The sequence below is a fragment of the Falco rusticolus genome, chromosome 2 (assembly GCF_015220075.1).
Source record: "Falco rusticolus isolate bFalRus1 chromosome 2, bFalRus1.pri, whole genome shotgun sequence".
In the NCBI taxonomy this organism is placed as follows: Eukaryota; Metazoa; Chordata; class Aves; order Falconiformes; family Falconidae; genus Falco; species Falco rusticolus.
The window spans coordinates 37366345-37386321 of NC_051188.1; the positions used below are offsets into that span (position 1 = coordinate 37366345).

At 37.7% G+C, this 19977-nt stretch overlaps 1 protein-coding gene across 4 annotated transcripts in view; it reads right to left on the reverse strand.

Annotated features, from left to right (window-relative positions):
* Nucleotides 1-19977, reverse strand: part of DIAPH3 (diaphanous related formin 3) — a 245621-nt gene that overhangs the window by 138459 nt on the left and 87185 nt on the right. For 3 of the 4 annotated variants that reach the window (XM_037376822.1, XM_037376820.1, XM_037376823.1), the window contains one exon: nt 2437-2469. The exons of the other annotated variant lie outside the window; for it this stretch is intronic. In XM_037376822.1, coding sequence (XP_037232719.1) covers nt 2437-2469 — 33 coding nt within the window. The remainder of the gene's footprint in view (nt 1-2436; nt 2470-19977) is intronic. 4 annotated transcript variants of the gene reach the window in all.

The window sequence follows — 19977 nt, forward strand, 5'->3', positions numbered from 1 at the left end:
AAAGACATAGTCAAAATACCATGAAACATATCTCAGTCACCCCGGCCAGGTGAGCATCCTGAACTGGATTTTAATAATAACAAATCTTAAAGAAGATATTTCAGTATGTCTCCACACTGAGCAATAAAGAACCAACCCAAAATTTAAGCATTTTTGTGACCACTTCTGTCTAAATATATGCACCAAAATCATTAAAGACAACTGGCTCATTAAAAATGCTTAAATTTTGGGTTGGTTCTTCATCTAAGAATATAAATGAATATACAACTATTTTCCTTATCTCTTCCAAAAAAAGATGTAATTTTAAATTTATGATGTAATCACCTTATTATAAAATACCACAAAAATGAAGTGATTGTATAAACATACATTAACATGGCTGGAAATTTTAGCTTATTCTTTGTTTTCAGAAAATAATTCATATGAATAGGAATGTATTATGCAAGTTGAATTATTTTCGCATAGTTCACACATTGTCATACAAATTTCACTTAAACTAACAGCATAGGCTTGGTAATGTATTCGTAGGAATCATTGCAATTACTATGCAAACAAACAAGAAGACCAAAACCACCCAAATCTTTCCTTAAATCCAATCTGATTGTCCTTTTTATTTTCTTCCTTTTTTCCCTTTTCTTTCTTTCTCCCCAGCATAAATCTGCACTGTCAAACGTTATTCACTCAATGTATTACTGTTATCTAATTCTGTATAATATTTCACAAATTAAATTAGTTTCCAAGCTTTTACAGTAAGATTGTTCCAAATTAAGTTATACATCCTTCAAGTTATCTGGGAGTAGAAAATATGTTGTAACAAACATATGCTACTGACTTCAGGAGTTAGATATAGATGAGAAGTATTGTAAAGACGACATAGGATTAAAATTGCTAGCTCACTTGACAAAACTAGATGTAACATGAACTATCAAGAGGATTTCCCTAAACGGAAATTACATCTCTAAATTTTAAGAGAGATCTTTTGAGAGCTATGTCATTCTCAAAAAGTGTTTTTCTAAGCGCAATAAATTTTGCCTAGGATTAGGACACAGACTAAATGACCTCTTGAGGTCTTTGAGCTTTGTTGTTTAGGATAGTACCACAGATAAGAACTTAGACCTCACATAGAGACTGAAGGAACCAGATTCTAGTCCTTTCTGAGTTGGCAGAAACACAAATTTGAATCACCTTCTAAACCAGTTTTAATACTCTACCTTTGCTAGGCAACATAATGCTCCTCTTGAGGACACGTTACTATGCGGAAAAGAACCTAGTATTATGAAAAGTGAAGTTACTGAGCTAACACATAAAGCAGACCTTGGAAGCAGGACTGATAGGCAAGTTCCCAGCAAATAGGTTACAGAGCCACAACCCTCCTCTTTTGCCTTTCTCCTCACCCTACCCACAACAATCAGTTGGCCTTGAATTTCTTTTAGCACAGATTTAACAGAAAGGTTAGCATTTTCGTGTCCCTGGAAAAATGACATTCTGCTCACTATGCACATGAAAGCAAAAGAAGTAGGTTTTAACCACCCACGTGAGAACTCAGTACCCTGTTCAAAAGGAACAGAAAGACATTTGAGCTGCTGGATCAAAAGGAGGTTACCACTAAAGCTTCACTTTTTTCTGGTTATGCTTTAGGAAGAGGCCTTGCTGAACCCAGAAGGCCATGTCAGGGGCTATGGATCTCAGGATCACACAACTGTTTTCTCCTGCAGTTACACACCTTAACTGACCTCTGACATTTCTTAACAGCTACATGCTGAAAACAGTGATTCTTAAAAGCATCACTTTGAGTTGCCTATCTTATGAATGCTAAAAATGCAGATTCCATTTGAAGACCTGGACATCTCTGTAGCACAGACTCCATGTGTCTTACTCATCTGAATCATAATGAAAATACAGTAATATTTTACAGCTATCTTGGAACTCTGCAAATCATCATTTTACAGGAAACAAAACAATTTCCTTAATAGTCACAACCAAAAAGAGTTAAATTATCTGAATATATTCATTTACTTAAACTTGCCCTGACAGCCTTGAACTGGATACTAACAGGGGTGAAGTAGAAAAAAATACAAATATGTTTGCTTTTCCAGCACTAGAAAGCAATGTTTATTTATTACAAGTCTTCTAACAGAGATAATACACAGATATACAAACATAAAAAAAGAAAAAAATAGCAAATCATGCACTATTTTAACTCCCAACTTTCAAATCAAGGGAAAAAAAAAAAAAAAAAGCTGCAGATGAACTAGCTAATTCCCTCTGGAATTTTCATTGAGGATGGGGTTACACACAATGTTACAGCAATACTTAAGACATCACAATCCTGAAGAAAAATGTATAAGCACAGAACATATATACTTCAGGCAGTCGTGCAGGGATTGTATGCAGAGTGATAAAACTGCACAACAAACTAAATTACTGCAAACTTACGTGATACTTCTTCAGGAGAATTCAGGTCACATCCTTATGTAGTTGGCAGCAATAAGAAGTAGAGCATATATATTATTTGTCTTCCCTATCGGAAAAGTTGCACTTTCCAATGAAAACTGTGATACCTCCTAGTGCCTCTAGAAATTTTTACTTCATTAGCTTATTAACTTAGAAGGGGGGTGGGGGACAGGGGGATGGACATGACAACAACAACCAAAAAAACACAAAGAAAAGAGAAAACTGTTTTCTATTACCAACAAGAAAAAAAGGGGAAGTAGTGCACTGGGGTGAAAAAAAGCAAACAAATTAATACAAAGATCTGAACAGGGGAAGTAAATATCTAGACTAACTGGAAATCAAAGAAAATAAGGAATTAGATTTTTATCTGGGGAGGGCACTGGAGCAGGGAGGAAAATATACAGAAGATAGAAAATGTGAAACATCTGCTTACACTGGAAAAAGAGAAAGCAGCCTAGTGAAAGTGGGCAGCTGTTGCAGAAAAGAGGTGACTACTGAGGGAAATAGATGTAAGATGATGTTGTACTAACAAGAGAAGAATTAAACCAAGGCATCTCAAAAATGCACAAACAGTTCTCACGGCACCAGAAGTTGGACCATCATAATAAACCATTAACTTTCTCAAAATTACATCTTATTTCAGGCATTATACAACTAAAAAGGAATGTTACGTATCAAGAATGACACATCCTTTCAAGTTCTGCCTATATGCCACATCTATTGCACTGGGGGGCATACACATGGCCCCAGCATCTGAAGCAGATAATTTTTAGTCAGTAGTGCCTCACCTTGTGCTCCAACTGCTCTGCCCTCTCAGGCTGGGAAACAAAGCGTTAGAGCACTTTGAAACACATAGAATTAATCTCCCATCATTCACAGATCCTCTTATCTCCATGATGCCACATCCATATGGACATGACTCCAAAATTAACAGATGTGGTTGTCAGTGCACAGATGGACAAATACCTCAAAAAGAAGTTTCAGCTACTGGAAAGATTGCTTTTATTGTCTCATCAAACGTGTCCATACACATATTCAACTGTAGTCAACTACTTCCATCTGTGGCAACGACCTGACTGAAATTAAGAGTCCTGAAGGAAGTGGTGACAGGACTGTTTTACAAATACGACATCACAGTTGGAAGCCTACAGAATAGCATTTCATAAAAATATGGATTGAAACCTATGTAGCTACTCTGCAGATCTCTGAAACAATTACATTCTTGGTAGGTGCCACTGAAATAATCTACATTCATGAATTGCTATACACATTCCCATTTCTGCCACAGGTCTTGATGTACTTGATATAACCTGCTACCCATTACCTTTGTTGTAAGAAAAATCATGTCTGTGCATCTGTATGCAAAGAAAAACAAATCTTCTAAAATACATTATCATACTAAATAAAAACAGAACACCCTTGAAATACAGGCTTCAAAAGGAACTTGAAGGTGTAAATTTTTGTTTTAAAAAGCCTGAATTCCTAGTTCAGATGAAACTTGAAAACTGCATCACACAGAAATCTAAAGAACACCCAGTAAAGTTATTGTATCACTTTGTAACAGAGTGTATAGAAAATTATACAAGACCTTGCACCTCTCCTACCCTCTTAGCTAAGACAATAGTCATCTTGCAGCCTGTCTTCACTGAAAAATGAAAGAGCAAGGCTGGGGTCACGGGTTCAAAGGATATACCTGTACCTAATCTTGTTATGAAAGCAGATGCCTACCTCCTTTCTTTAGAAGTAAATGATAGCTTGTACCCCATAATGTAGGATATTCAAGTGAAAGACATGCATTCTTTATCCCCAGAAAGTTATCTGGAATCAAAGAGATCTTTAACAGCAAATGAGGTGGTAGCCAAATAGAAAATGCTGAAAAAGTTCTTAATTGTTCAGAGCAAAAATGTGGAATAATTTCCTATAAATCACAGAACTACTGAGGTTGGAAGGGACCTCTGGAGGTCACCTGGCAGGTGACCAGGACTGTGTTAAGGCAGCTTTTTAATATCTCCAAGGATGGAAGGGGAATCCACAACCTCTGCAGGCAACCTGTGCCAGTGCTCAGTCACCATGACAGTAAAAAAATGTGTTTTGTCATGTTCAGGAGGAACCTCCTGTGTTCCAGTTTCTGCCCACTGCCTCTTGTCTGTCCTAGGCACCACTGAAAAGTGCCTGGCTCCATCTTCTTTGCATCTTTCCTTCAGGTATTTATATAAATTGGTAAGATCCTCCTGAACCTTCTCTTCTCCATGTTAAACAGTCCCAACTCTCTCAGCCTTTCCTTGTAGGAGGTACGCTCCAGTCCCTTCATCATCTTTGTAACCCTTTGTTGGACCTTCCCCAGGATGTCCATGTCTCTCTCTTACTGGGGAGCCTCAAGCTGGATGCAGTGCTGCAGGTGTCGCCTCACCACTGTTGAAATCAGAGGTCTGACAAGGAATACATGGGGTTTTGCTCCACAACTACCATTCAGCAATATGACATGCAACAAAGCAACAAAAAGTTTAGCCTCCGAAAAAGGACACCGGCAAGCCTATTTCCTAGACTGATACTACACAGGTGCAATCAATCAACTCCACTTGCAAATTCCATACTGAGTTGCAGGGTTCACCAGCAGTTATTTGTGACAATCTGCTTCAAAACAGCAAAGAAATTCTAAACTAGATCCAAATCATTCTACAATGTTGTTGAAAACACCTGTTGGTTTTTTTTTAATAAAAACAAGCATAAATGAGGACACTGGGCACAGCCCACATCAGTAGGAAGAATGCCTGAATGCTGAGAGGCCAGGAAGCTGGTCAATGCTCTTTCCAAACAGAGCAGCCTAAGGTTGTAGCAACACAAATGTTAGCCTCGGGGACTGTTCGTTGCCCCTAATAATCCAACCCAGCCCTTTAATGGGGTACGGACTATGTTTCAAATACTATGAAAAAGCTTTCACACTCCATCTTATTTTACATCTACATATATCCAAAACTTGAAAAATCAGTATGAAGAAGCTATTAACTATGATAGGAATATAAATAATGTTTCACAGTTTTAACTGTCAGCTTTGAAAATAAAAATGTTTCCATTACTTTACATTAAGTTTCATTGCAAACTCCTAGAAAGTATGGGTACTTGCTATTCTTCATGCTCACTAAAACACTTACGTGGAAAACATAATGGAAGGTTGCCAATGTATCCTAAGTTGCTGTTTATTCAGGCCTCTCCTTTTTGACAATTTCTGTTCATTGGTAACTCCTATCTTTGGAATGGTAGTTGCTGCAACAGTGAGTATTTCCCAAGTTTTATGAGCAGTTTGTAAGAGATTGTCACTTCTTACCTCCCTCAAACGTGTTCAGTCATGCACACGTGCACTGTTGCTCCTATATTGAAAATGGTACTGTTGAATTGGCACAATTCATGTATACAGCATAATCACTCAGTCATGCGTTATGATAACTCAAATTCATGCGTCATGGTAACTCATTCAAAATGGAAGATTTTACCACAACATTTCTCCAGGTTACATAGGAACTGGCATCACTGATAACAGCAAAGGTACAAATGTAATCAGGCATTTTATCTCCAACAGACTAATGCAAGGTAATTCAGAAGAATATGCCTCTATATTCAGTTATTAAATACATTCAATGACTGACTTTATAGATACTTTCACACAAAGCTTCTCTACAAATCAGCCTATTTTTTAAGTATTTCATCTTACCACAAAATACCCATCCCATTAAACTTGTAGGATTACATAATCTGCATAAAAAAAACCAACTGAAGCATATATAATGTAAATATAATCATTCCCCAACTCTCAAAAATAAGCGTAATATACTGATAATTTTTCTTAATAGCACTGTAAAAAAAAACAAAAAATCTGGAACATCTTTTCAGATAGTTTTAGCACATAGCACCTCTTATATTATTTAATAAAGTCTTTAATTTTCTGTATGTACATCACATTACATGCACAAAAATAAGTACTTCAGTTTACAGTCTTTACAATTGCCAGCACATACAACTTGCCCATTAAAATACTGTACAATCATGACATGAATAGGCAGTCCAAGATTTAAAAAAAGCAACAGGTAATTAAGATGTATATATAAGTTTCTTCTTTGAAGGAAGACAGCAATAACAGGCATAGGCTGACCAATCACACAACAGGAACTAGCATGTGAATAAGCACACAGATTTGTGTTAGTAGTGCCTCCACACCTTTCGTCTTCTTTTATAACCATGAACACACACTTTTCGGAAATTAGCCAAGTAGCTAAACTAAATCGCCAAGCTTTCTAAAGCAGTGTCATGGTTTAACCCTGGCTGGTAACTAAGTACCACACAGCCACCTGCTCACTCCCCTTTCACCCAGAGGGATGGGGAGGAAAGTTGGAAAGGAATGTAAAACTCGGGGGTTGAGATAAGAACAGTTTACCAATTGCAATAAAACCAAAACAATAATAATAATAATAATAATAACAATAGCAGTTATAATGAAAAGGAGGGAGACAGGGAGAGGAATGAAATCAAAAGGGAAGGGAGGAAAGAAAAAAAATTAGTGATGCACTATAGAACTGCTCACCAACCACTGACTGATGCCCAGCCATTCCCAGAGCAATAATCAGCAGCCCCAGCCAGCCCCCCCACCAATTTATACATTGAATGTGACGGCCCATGGTATGTAATACCCCTTTGGCTAGTTTGCCTCAGCTGTCCTGGCTGTGTCTCCTCCCAGTTCCTCGGGCCCCTCCAGCCCTCCTGCCGGCAAGGTCTGAGAAACCAAAAAGTCCCCGACCACAGGATTCCCACACCAAATCTAAAACACGGCACTGCACTAGCTATTATGAAGAAAATGAACTCTATTCACCTGAAACCAGGACAAGCAGAAATACCATCTTCATTTTATTTTGAAAACATGTTATCATACTGACTAAACAGTTTCTAAATAACGTTAGTTCATTCACAAAAAAAAAAAAAGACATTAAGCTCTCATGTTTTTTAATGGCAGCTGATAAAATTCTGAAGGAAAAAAATCAGCTCTCAAATCCTATTTCTTAAGAAGTAACTATCTAAAACCCTCTCACAAATACAGCATATACAAATCAGAAGAATGTTTTTTAGTTACAATCTGAACACCTGCTTGGCTCCCTACTAGAACCGAAAGTTTCAAGTTAAGACTGATAGAACTCCTGGAAGGATTGAAAACTTCACTAACTTTCCTGGGAGGGGAAAGGAAAAAGGGGGGAAGGGGTTTATTTGAAATTTCTACTACAACGGAGATTGCTGAACAGGGAAAAGCAAAACAATACTGGTGTTCCCAGCAGTTAAGTTAAGAGTCTAGCTCCTGTAAACACATAATAATTATGTTGTTTTCAGACCTCCCCATTTTAAGATATATTCCTACCATCAAGACCTAGCTGCTTCGGCCTTACAAGGCTGATCCGTCACTTAACAGAAGTTACCAAAAGCAGAATAACAAGACCCAAGTGCAGTTACACCTGAGGTAAGGACAGTTGATTCAAGAAGCACCATAATCTTATTATATACACTGTGAAATGGAATGACAACTGTTCAGCTCCACTTTTTTGGGTCCGATATCTGAAAGGAGATAGAGAATCACACAAAACTATTGGACAAGGAGCCAGCATGGGTCAGATTAAGTGGGACAAGGCAACATAATGAGCAAGATCCAGTTAAAAAAGCAGTTAGAATCATAACTACACTGCTTGCCTCCAGAATACTCTTCATAAGAGCAGCTATGCTCTTGGATCAAAAGTCAACCTCTTCCAGGGATCAATAAGATGCACAGGAAAAAGTACAAGCACAAGTCAAGCATACACTTCTTTGCAAGTCTCCATGTACTTGCCTTTCAGAGGCTGTCCAATTCCAGAGCAAAATCTTTTCATGTAATAATCCTCAACAGATTGTTCTTCCATGCATTTGTGTAATTGTTTTTAAGACCTAGTAAATTTTAAACACTGATGAAGTCCTCCAGCACAGCATTCCCATTCTTAATTATGCATTGTACAAAGAAAGATTTATTTTACTTCTTTTGATAATCCTGATCAGTTTTGCTGTACCTCTACTATACCTCTTATTAACAAGAGGAAACAAACCTACACAAAGTATGCAAGATGTGGGCACAGCTTGAACTTGTACAGTGACACTTACTTATTATTATTTTGTTTTTCTTTCCTAACAGTTTCCAAAATCCTATTTGCTTTCAACCATTACTGAGACTGAGAAGATTTTGCCAGTGTATCAGTAATTTATTAAATTGTTAACTAATTCTATTAGTGATTATCTACAATATACCTACCGTGGATATCAACTTTGCTAACTGTCAATCCTCAAACTCCAGAAACTTTTTTAAAAACTGTCATCACATTTTTCACTTTGTTTCCTTTCCTCTGATGCTGGCATAAGTTCAAATAACAGTTTATACAGCACAGGTCATATCTCAGCTTTTCATCCTTCAGTACCCATAGAAGCTGGGGTGAATACCAGCTGGTCTTAGCAATCTGTTACTGTCCACTTTATCGACCTACCCTAAAACTTCCTCTATTGACCATGCAGGTTGTGATTCAACCTCCAACACAGTGTTCCTGCCAAAGACCAGTTTGGAGGCAACATAACTGTTGAACAAACAGAAATCATTCTAAGCTTCAGCATTTGTAAGTAAGAAGAGGGGTGTTACTCAAACTTACTTTTTTTTTTCTTTGAAGACAGATAAGCAGCAGTAAATCATACTTTTGCACTGCACTTTTATTAAGTCTTTAGCCATGTTCAAAATTCACTAGTATGAAAATTTTAACACCCTAGCTCTAACTCCGTAAAGCAGTAAAAATTAGAACAGCATTTGAAACCAGTATACTGAAGTATGTTAAATACAAGCTCAAGTAAAATGTGAATGAGAGACACTCCAAGATGTGGCTTCTGTTGCTTATAGATATTACGTGGTATATTAAATATCATTAATATGCTGCAGTATTTGTATTTCCCTAACTATGCTGCTGTTGTTTACAAGTAAGACTACTAGTTAAACAGTTATGATTTTTTAAATCTCCTAATGAACAATTCATTATTTGCTTGATACCAAAACTCTTTCAGCTTCACGAAATAGCTTTTAAAAGTTGGACAATTACTTGTTCCTAGACCAAAGTCCAAGGTACAAACTAATTTTAGATCTTACTGTGCAATTTTTCAAACTGTTAGTATTTATCATTATTTATTCACAAGAATAAGTAAAAATATCTTTTATCCCATTTATACCTTAGTTCACTACACTGTCAAAAGTGATTTACTACAATCTTTACTTTCAATTTAAAACATGTTTTTCAGCCCTTGAGTTTCAAAGACCAAAAGTCAGCACTGAACATAAAGCAATTCAACTTTTTTGCCTTCAGTTTCTCATACAAGCACCACTTTCATTCAAGTTAGGCTTTTAATTCAAAAGCACACACTTAAAGGTTGACTTAATGACTACAGTTCCCTTTAAGCAGACCTTAGGAACTTACAGACTGAAATATAAGCTTAAATTCTTAAAAACAAAGAAGCTGCTAAGAAGTAGAGCGTGTCTTTCAAACATCCCTATTATTACCCATTTCGCTTAACACTCCAATAGAAAACTGGCTGTAAGAAATAATTTCACAAGAGAGAAGTGGCATGGTCCTGTCCAAAACCAGGACAGAAAGCAAGAGCACACTCATAGAGTCATTGGACAAACTTAAATCCCAAGTTACTTGCACATTATTACTTTATCCTTGTCATTATTACTTTATCACTGCGTGATTGACAAGATCCCCAAGGTAATTTTCTCCAGTCAAGCAGGATTTTAAAAACAGAATTTCTATAACACTTCCTGTGACCAGAAAACAATGTCCCATACCAAAAAAAGATATATAGTGCAATATATTTTAACACTTTATTTCCTCCTCCTGAGTTCTGCAGAAGTCTTCTCTATTCTTCTTGACTGTCTTGTTAGAATAATTATCTTATCATGGTCTCTTTTGCTTATTCACCTCAAAGTCAGTGTGAAGTTTTCCATTATAAAAATTCCAAGACAGACAACAATTCAAGTGCCTAAAGTCTACAATTTTGCAAGTTTTGATCTGTGGACCACACAAAACAGAATGTAAAGGAAGGGGAAAAACAAACAAAAAAAGGTTCCCAAATCTCAACTTTGTAGAACACAGAGTATGGCAACAAAAGAGTAAGCAACTAAAGAGTTAGCGGAATCTTCCTGCATTTCCTGTTTAAAGCTTCCCCCCCCCCCCCCCCCCAAAAAAAATTTGAAATTCTGAAGTAAATTTAAAATATTAAAATATTACAGTAGTCTGCAAAATCATTACTGAAAAAATCTTAATCATTCACTACATTGATTTAAATAGCAAGAAAAGTTATAATTGTGCAAAGGAAAGACAAGTCAGAATACTTTTCCAAATTAAAAAATTAAAAAAAGAATGCCTTCAGATGTAAATAATGACAACATGCAATGACCATTGATTCCATTACTTCCAAATTACCTAATTGCCCTCAGAGGTTTAGACAGAGCTTGTCTGATATAGTTCTGTTATTGAACATACTGCATGCTTTCCAGTTAAGACATAATATGTACATTTTTACATCCATAAATGTTAACAACTTCCTTTTTTAATCTTGGTTTTATGCAGCATATAGAGGAAATTAATGAATTAACTTTTTTGTACTACTGCCGGTCTTTAAAGTCATATGCTATACCAACCTAAAAGATGAAAATATTTTGGAGGATTACAGCTCCAGAGTGAGTTTTAGCAAGGTACTCAAGAAGTTCACTATAAATTTACAGTTGAAATACCTTTTTATAAATATGGAATACAATTATTTTTCAGATAGCAATCTCTGACAAAGCTGAAAGCATTTTTTGTGAGATGTAGTAGTTTGCTAGCAAAGAGCTTATTTTATAACAGACATGAAACACTCTACTTAGTGTATCTCAATTAAAAAGTCCTTTGGTTAAAATACACAAAGGCACATTTCACGTTGAGAAAGACATACTGTTTTCCTATCTAAGCCACGTTAAACAGATCTCACTTCAAACCCAAATACTTGGACCATCATTAGGAAAAAAATGCTACCTTAACCACAGATTTCTTTGTTCTAAATTACTCTTTGACTTGTGTAAATTTCCCCACCCATTTAATTAAAAGTAAGTATTTACACCAAATGTGTGTCTATGTGTAAGAAAAAAGATTTCTGAGCATTACTTTGTACTAAGAAAACTACACAAATCACCAAATGAAACACTGAGGCAGCTTCACCCTCCTGGGGGATTTCAGCGACTCTGACATCTGCTGGTAAAGTAGCATGGTGAGCTGTAGGCAATCCAAGAGACTCCTGGACTGCATTGAGGATAACATCTTAAGCCAGGTAACAGACAGCCCTAGTACAGGGGATGCAATACTGGACCTGCTGGTAACCAACACAAGTGAGCCACTTGGCTACATCAAGATTGGAGGCAGCCCGGGTTGCAGTGATCACACACTGGTGGAGTTCACAGTCCTGAGGGATATGGTTCAAGTGAAGAGTAAAGTCAGCATCCTGAAATTTAGGAAAGGAAACTTCTGGCTCTTTAAGGACTTAGTCAATAGGACCCTCTGGAACACTGCCCTCAGGGACAAGACTGCAGAACATAGCTGGCAGATCTTTAAGAACACTTTCCACAAGACTGCAACAGCTCTCAATCGCCAGATGTAAGAAAGGGAAAGGCGGTAAGATGCTGGCATGGCTAAGTCAAGACCTGATGGTCAAACTAAAGGGTAAGAAGGAAACGCACAGGCAGTGGAAGCAGGGACAGGTGTCCTGGGAAGAGCATAGGGACACTGCCCAGTTGTGTACACTGAGACAGGAAGGACAAGGTGCCGATGGAGGTGAAATTGGCAAGGACGCAAAGAATGGTAAGAAGGACTTCTACAGGTATGTCAGCCAAAAAAAATGAAGGTGAAAGAAAGTGTGCCCTCACTGGTGAACGTAACTGGCAAGCTAGTAACAACGAACGAGGAGAGGGCTGAGAGTCCACAAGTTTTCTGCCTCAGTCATCACTAGCAACCTCTCCTCCCACACACCTTTCAAGTGGACGGACGTCAAGGCAGGGACTAGGGGTGCAATGTCCCTTCCAATGTAAGAGAAGATCAAGTTCATGACCATCTGAGGTACCTGAACATACATAATTCTGTGGAACCTGATAAGATGCATTCAAGTCCTGAGGGAACTGACTGTAGTTGCCAAGCCACTCTCCATCATATCTGAAAAGTCACAGCAGTCAGGTGAAGTCCCTGGTGACTGGAAAAAGGGAAACACGGCACCCATTTTTAAAAAGGTTAGAAAGAAGGTCCCTGTCAGCCTCACCTCTATGTCATCTACCTGGACTTCTGTAAGGCTTTTGACACAGTCCCCCACAAAATCCTTCTCCCTAAATTAGATACATATGAATTTGATGGGTGGACTATTTGGTGGATAAGGAACTGGTTGGATGGTTCCACCCAGAGGTTAGTGGTCAGCAGCTCAATATCTGGATGGAGATCAGCGATGAGTGGGATCCTGCAGCAGTCTGTATTGGAACCAGCACTATTTAACATCTTCATCAATGACACAGACTGTGTGATCAAGTGCATCCTCAACAAGTTTGCAGATTACACCAAGCTGAGTGGCATGGTTGACATTGCTGAGGGGATGTGATCCAGAGGGACATCGATAAGCTTGAGAACTGGGCCCATGTGAACCTCATAAAGTTCAACAAGGCCGAGTGCAAGGTCCTGAACCTGGGTCAGGGCAACCCCCAGTATCAATACAGGCTGGGGATGAAGGGGTTGAGAACAGCACTGCAGAAAAGGACTTGGGGGGTACTGGTGGATAAAAACCTGCATATGAGTCAACAATGTGCCCTCACAGCCCAGAAAGCCATCTGTATCTCCTGCTGCATCAAAAAAAGTGTGGCCAACAGGTCAAGGGAGGACATTCTGTCCCTCTAATCTGCTCTGGTGAGACACCACCTCGAGTACTACATCTAGCTCTGGAGTTGTCAGCCCAGGAAAGACATGAACCTGTTTGATCATTTTTGTGGCCTGCCTCTGGACCTGCTCGAAGGGATGGAACACCTCTTCCACAAGGACATGCTCAGAGGTTTGGGTTTGTTTCACCTCGAGAAGGCTCCAGGGAGACCTTATTGCAGGCTTTCAATACTTAAGAAAGATGAGGACAGACTTTTTAGTAGGGTCTTTTGTGATAGGACAAGGGGTAATGTTTTTAAACCAAAAGAGGGGAGATTAAGACTAGATATAAGAAATATTTTTTTTTTTTTTTAATGTGAGGGTGCTGAAACACTGCAACAAGTCACCCGGAGAGGTGGTAGGTATTCCATCCCTGGCAACATTCAAGGTCAGGCTGGATAGGGCTCTGAGCACCCTGATCTAATTGAAGATGTCCCCTGCTCATTGCAGGGGAGCTGGACTAGATGACGTTTAAAGGCCCCTTCTAACCCAAACTGTTCTACAATTCTATGATTCCACAAATCACAATATGCAGACATAGTACAGCGTTGCCGCTAATAGATGGGAAGTCCATCCCTCCCCTCACACACCCAGCTTTTCTCTTGGCTGTATGCTCCTATATTTTCTGAAAAGCTCGCACAATAATCAGGCTGCTTCAAAAACGTCTTCAACTCACTAACAGGACAGAAAAATTATCAAGCAAAAAACAAAATAGTGGGTAGTTTTCTACCAAAGTAGCAAGTGTGCACAGCTTGTGGAGTAATCTAACCGGCACCAGAGCAGGGCAGACCATGTAATCAGGAGCAGAGCAGAAAGCGTAACTCAGGTCTCTTCCCTCAGCATGAGTGAACTGACGCATCTGCTCAGTTGCTCACAAAGCACTATCCCATGATCCCAGTTGACCAGAAGCTGGCACTGCACCTCAAAGAGGCTGTTCCACCCTTTCTCCCGACACTTTATACTGACGAGCGTACTTCTACCTGTATAGTGAATGCCAGAAGCCAGTTTTCAGTTGTGCCACTTCCCTGCTCAGCTCACTGCATAGCCACGTAAACACTCATGTCAAACGAGAAAAGAGAATTGGATGGACACACACCCCCATCTAGCAGCACCAGATTTACTTGTAACTGAAATAAGGCACAAAAAAATCACTAAACTGACTACCACATTAAATTATAAACAAATGTTACATATTTTCAATTAAACATTTGTTTTGACTTCAGGGTTGTTTCTCTCATAACAGTACACTGTAACAACTTAATAACATAAACATTTTTCATTATTGATGTGATCTTTGTTACTGTAGGACGTAAAGTTAACAAGTACCATCTATATGTACAGCTAAATTGAACATGCTTCTGACAGAAGAAAGATTCCATTAAAATCTCATCTCCTTCCCTTAAACTATGGTTTTAATACCACTTCATAAATCCATGCAGTGTTTTAAAGTCTTACCAGCAACTCAGCTCTCAAAATCAGCATTTTACCACATATCCTTATGGATGAACAATACTCAAGGTATTCTCACAAACAAGACACTTTATACTACTTATTACACAAAAGTAATTTCATCACAGAACACGTATCGCACTATACAGTATGCTTTTGTAAGTACTTTTGCTGAACACAGATTTTCAAAGTGTAGTTTATGTGTTCTGATATTATTTTAGTTCTTTTATTAACCTCTAATCTCAACTTAAAACAATTCAAGATTTTTCCAGCAGGGAAACACTGGATCAGGTTTTCAATCTAATTCATCAAGTGACTGCACAAAAAAAACAGGACACGGCAGCAAAACAGACAGGGGATTGCAAGAGCAGGAACGAATGATCTGACACAAGAGGGACAAAAAACTTACTAAGCTATCACTGTCACCTCATAGCACTGTCAGTGCCTCACATACCAAAAAGGCAGGGGCAGAATTAAACTGACAAAGAACTGATTATTAATTTGTGGGAAGAAATAGGAATACACGGGAATCCAAACTGAAAGGGTAGAGGGGAGAGAACAGCAAACTGGGATTACTAGGGAGGACCTGGCGTATCCTGAATGAAACTGAATGAGGAAGCCATGGTCAGCAGTGGACTGCCAAGTTACACAGGCAGTGGGAGACCAAGGACATCAGAGAGAATAAATAGCACTTCCTCACACCAGTCCTTGAAGTATCTCTAAGCACCTGAAATACCCTGAAGTATGCCTGGAGATCTAGATGGGTGGGTCACTTCTACCAACCTAAGATACCAGACACCAGTACATAACCACGCAATGCAGCATCTCTAGATCTCCAAGATGATGGCATTACGGTGAATGGCAACCTGAAAGTAACAGTGGACTTGCACATCAAATGCTTGAATTTGAACCTTCAGAGCAAGACTGCTTATTCATTGTTACAACCCCTGGAAGCCGGGAAACCTGGGAGGCACGTCAAGAAACAGCCAAATCACTGGGGATTTCCCATCCTGCAGTCTGCAGTCCAGCACCTCCCTCACGCACTACTGCTGCATCTGCTGCTCATAAACATTTACCTTATGTGGCGTATGGGGATGGGAGAGAAGATGAAGGAAATCAAGTCTATCCCTTACTTGTAAGGTTTTGCAACAGTAATACTAACTGTAATGTCATCTAATAAATGTAAGATAGGAACTCTCATGGTCCAGAGACCAAGTCGCTGCCATATGAAAGCACAACTTATACATTTTTCATATTTTTGTTCAGTCTACAGTCAAAATACTGAGCTTTTTTTCTTAAAGATGCATTCACAAGGTAAGCATACCTGAACCTCTCTGATCTAGCTGACTGGAACCAATCTGCAGTTTAAATTTATTCATGACTATTTTATACCTATTTCTCTTGGTTTAAATAGTTCTTTTCCCTTCCTAATGCTCTTCTAAAAGAATAAGAAAACATCTCAGCACTCAACATGATCTTTGCTTTTTCTTAATTAAAGATTTCAAATCCATTTAATCTCTTCACCTGATGATGCCAGCAGCTTTTATGCATCTGTGATTTAATCTGTCTTGAGTCTGGGACAGTAGAACTGAAAGTCACGTTACAATGCGTGACTTGTAAACATATTAACGACGATGTTTCACTACCGGAAAAAATTCTGTGAAATCCAGTATTTGTTCTGCTCTTCTTCCCTTACCTTTTTTCTTCTTTTTTTTTTTCCTTTCTTTTTTTGTATACAAATGATATATGCATATACATACATACATGTACATAAACCCAAGTAAAAAAAGCACAGGTTGTAGTACTAACCTAAACTTTGTGTTTACACTGTTAAATTTTGGGCATAAGCACCTCTTATTTTAGACTCTGATACCCTGACCACAAGGTAAGGCAAGTTCGATACTATGCTCTTATACAATATCAAATGCATTTGAATGGACTGGAGAAGTGTTATTTGATTTCAGACAGCCACTTTCTGAGATTATTTATTACCAGGTTGTTTGCTTGTGACACAGGTACACTCGCACTCACACTTCCCATTCACAAACACCAGTGCCACTCTATGGTACTCTGCCACTTTCTAAGTAGTCAGTCAGCTACTATAGGTCTCTATAATAAAGTATTACCAGATGGATGCTAGCAAGGGTACACAATTTCTTATTAGAAACATTTTAATGACTGATACAAAACTTTAACATAAAGGTTACTAGCTGCTATTCCTCTACAGTGGCTCTCTGTACTCCCTGCCCACCCGCCCCCGCGCCTCAGCCCCCTCCCAGCATCAGACACAGACACTGTAAAATAAGTAGCACGCTGTTCAATACAGTAGCATTTAGCAACATGAACAAGGAATTAAACATGATGAAATTCCTTTATGTGTCAAAGGTTCTGTTTAAACACAGACAAGTGAAGTTACAGATTAAGGGGTTTTGTACAAAAAAGTTACTATGGTTCTTAATTTGTAGATCATATATGCAGCATAAATATCTTGAGACGGCTTGAAATGCACTTAACTAGAAAGAATTATTTCAGAATTGATGGACTTAAAAGTAACAGCAAAATTTGCCAGTCGTACTTCAGTATTGGGTTTTGTTCCCAAATTTCATTGTGCTTCTACTACTCATCCATCATTCTTACCTGTGACATCCTAACCTCCTACTACCTGAGGGTGCTTCCAAACTGCCATCACAGTTTCAAATATGCAACCAATCACTGAAACTATTTAATAAATAATTATTCCTAAAACTGTTCCTTCAGATACTCTAGTAATAGCCTCAGTACAATGCATCCTTTTTTGATATTCTACACCTCCTCTTGAACTTTCCTGTTTTACAAGTCTGCAGTTAATCCCACTTTTCATTAATACTGGCACAGTGGTAATTCAACTGCAGTGCAGGTTAAATCTATCACACTTACTTTGCTTAGAAAAATTATCTTCTCAAAAGAAATCAGATTTTAGCAACTGTCCAACATAATTTACTTTTCATATGCTCTGACACAGACACATACACCCCTTTTTTTAAAAAAAAAATCTATATCTTTGATTATAATTTTGTAGACAAACTGTTCGTTATTTCTGCATATCATTGACATTGGACTAACAAATCTACAACACAAAGAGATTTTTGAATTTAACTTATAGAAAGGCAATAAGCCTTTCTTCCCCAGCAAAAATAAAAACCTCTCAGTATTCCCTTGCTATAACCACATAATGATGCATGATTCTCTTGCAATCATCACTAAAAATATGTATATACCTTTCCTAGTCAAAGCAATGAAACGGATTTGTGTAATTGAATAAAGGAAAAAAAACCCACAATAACGCTCCATAATACAAGTTAAATTCAAAGTCCTTATGTGCACAAACAACCCAAGTATTAGGCTGAAAAAATATGGCTTCACACAACATTTTTCATTTCTAAATCAAGCGCTGTCAATCAGCACATTTCTTTGTGTGGTCTCATTAGAGTACATTGCCTTAATCTCAACATTCATAGTAAAGAATGCGTAAAGCGTAACTGTATCTACTTAACCTTCATCAACTGGCATTCATGCACCCTCATTAATTTTTTTATCTCACTTGCAAGCATGACATGGCTCATACCAGAACAATAACTTGCTGATAATTGTTCAAGACAACAGCTGGACATGAACAGTGCAGAGGTGAACCTTCTTATAGATTATAGGGTGCCTCAGTGAATTACAATTAGTTTAAAAATTATCTGTCCTGTCCAGCAGCTTTGAAAAGAAGACATTTCATTAGCAACTGAAGAAATCCTAACATATTTTAGGCTTTAATGACCCAATTGCATTGCATTTTCTAAGACAGAAATTTCTCTAGATCACATGAGAAATATTGAAATATGTGAGCTCACAGCTCAGCAGAAGATATAACGTTTATGAAATTGTCATGTGATACAAACTGCAGCTTAGTTTACCATTCATTATTATCTAATTTAAATGCTAATAAAAACACAAAAATAATTTATACATTTCCCAAACTACAAACCATCTTTACAATACTATGCCTCATACTAACTTTACTGTACACCTTTGAAAGAAAAACAGTGTCATACTTCAGAACACAACAAAAGAATTCAGATCAAGTACACAGCGTTAAACCACAAAGGAAAGCATTGCTGTACAGTTGAATTTCATAACAAGCTAAAGGAAGATAGAGCTTTTTATTTTCTTAATATTGTTCTTTCTGTAGGGTAAGAAAAAAAGTTACCTCCCGATTTTCCAGTCTCCTCCTTCAAAACTCAAAATATAATTTGCTTTAATTCAAAAAAGGAGATATCAGTGGAAAAACCAATATCTCTGCCTTTCTGTGACAAAATACTATAATCCACCTAGTCCAGATTATGGTTATTGTAACATACTGATAGTAAAAAAAAGCTAACAAGATTACCTATTTAAAAATATGTTAAAGAGCTCTCAGACATCTATCCCTGTTAACAAACCGTTGTGTGCTGATAATGTACCCCAACTCTTCAACAAGAATCAATTCAATGCTGCACTATCTCTTGCTTTTCCTGCCCCAAAACTCAAACATTTTGAAAATCAAAAGATAGCTTTCTGTACTCTTATCTCCAGTTTCTGAGGAAGATGGTAAAATGGAAGTGCTCCATTTCATCAACAGAAAAATCTCCATATCTAGAGAAACATTATTTCTTAAAAATTATTCATACTTAGAAGGCTGCTTTCATGATAAAAATGTGTTTTCCTTTTTATTAGTGTTTAATTACAGATATCTACAGAAATTACTAGACTTTTTTTGGTAAGATAAAAAAATAAATAAGTTTGGTGATGAAAGAAAAGTTATAAAAAGGAATGAAGATTTTCAATAGCAAGTCTGGCTTCAGATGCAGAAAAAAACCCTGCAGTTGAAAGTCCTTTTCATAGAAACCTATATCCTGCCCAAATTCTTCACTTCGGAACAAGCTAATACATGGGACTGCACCAACAGACAGTGATGTGAATTTATACAGAAGGTAATTATCTAAGATTTATTTTTTTTTTTAAACCAAACAACACAACTATCATGGTTTAA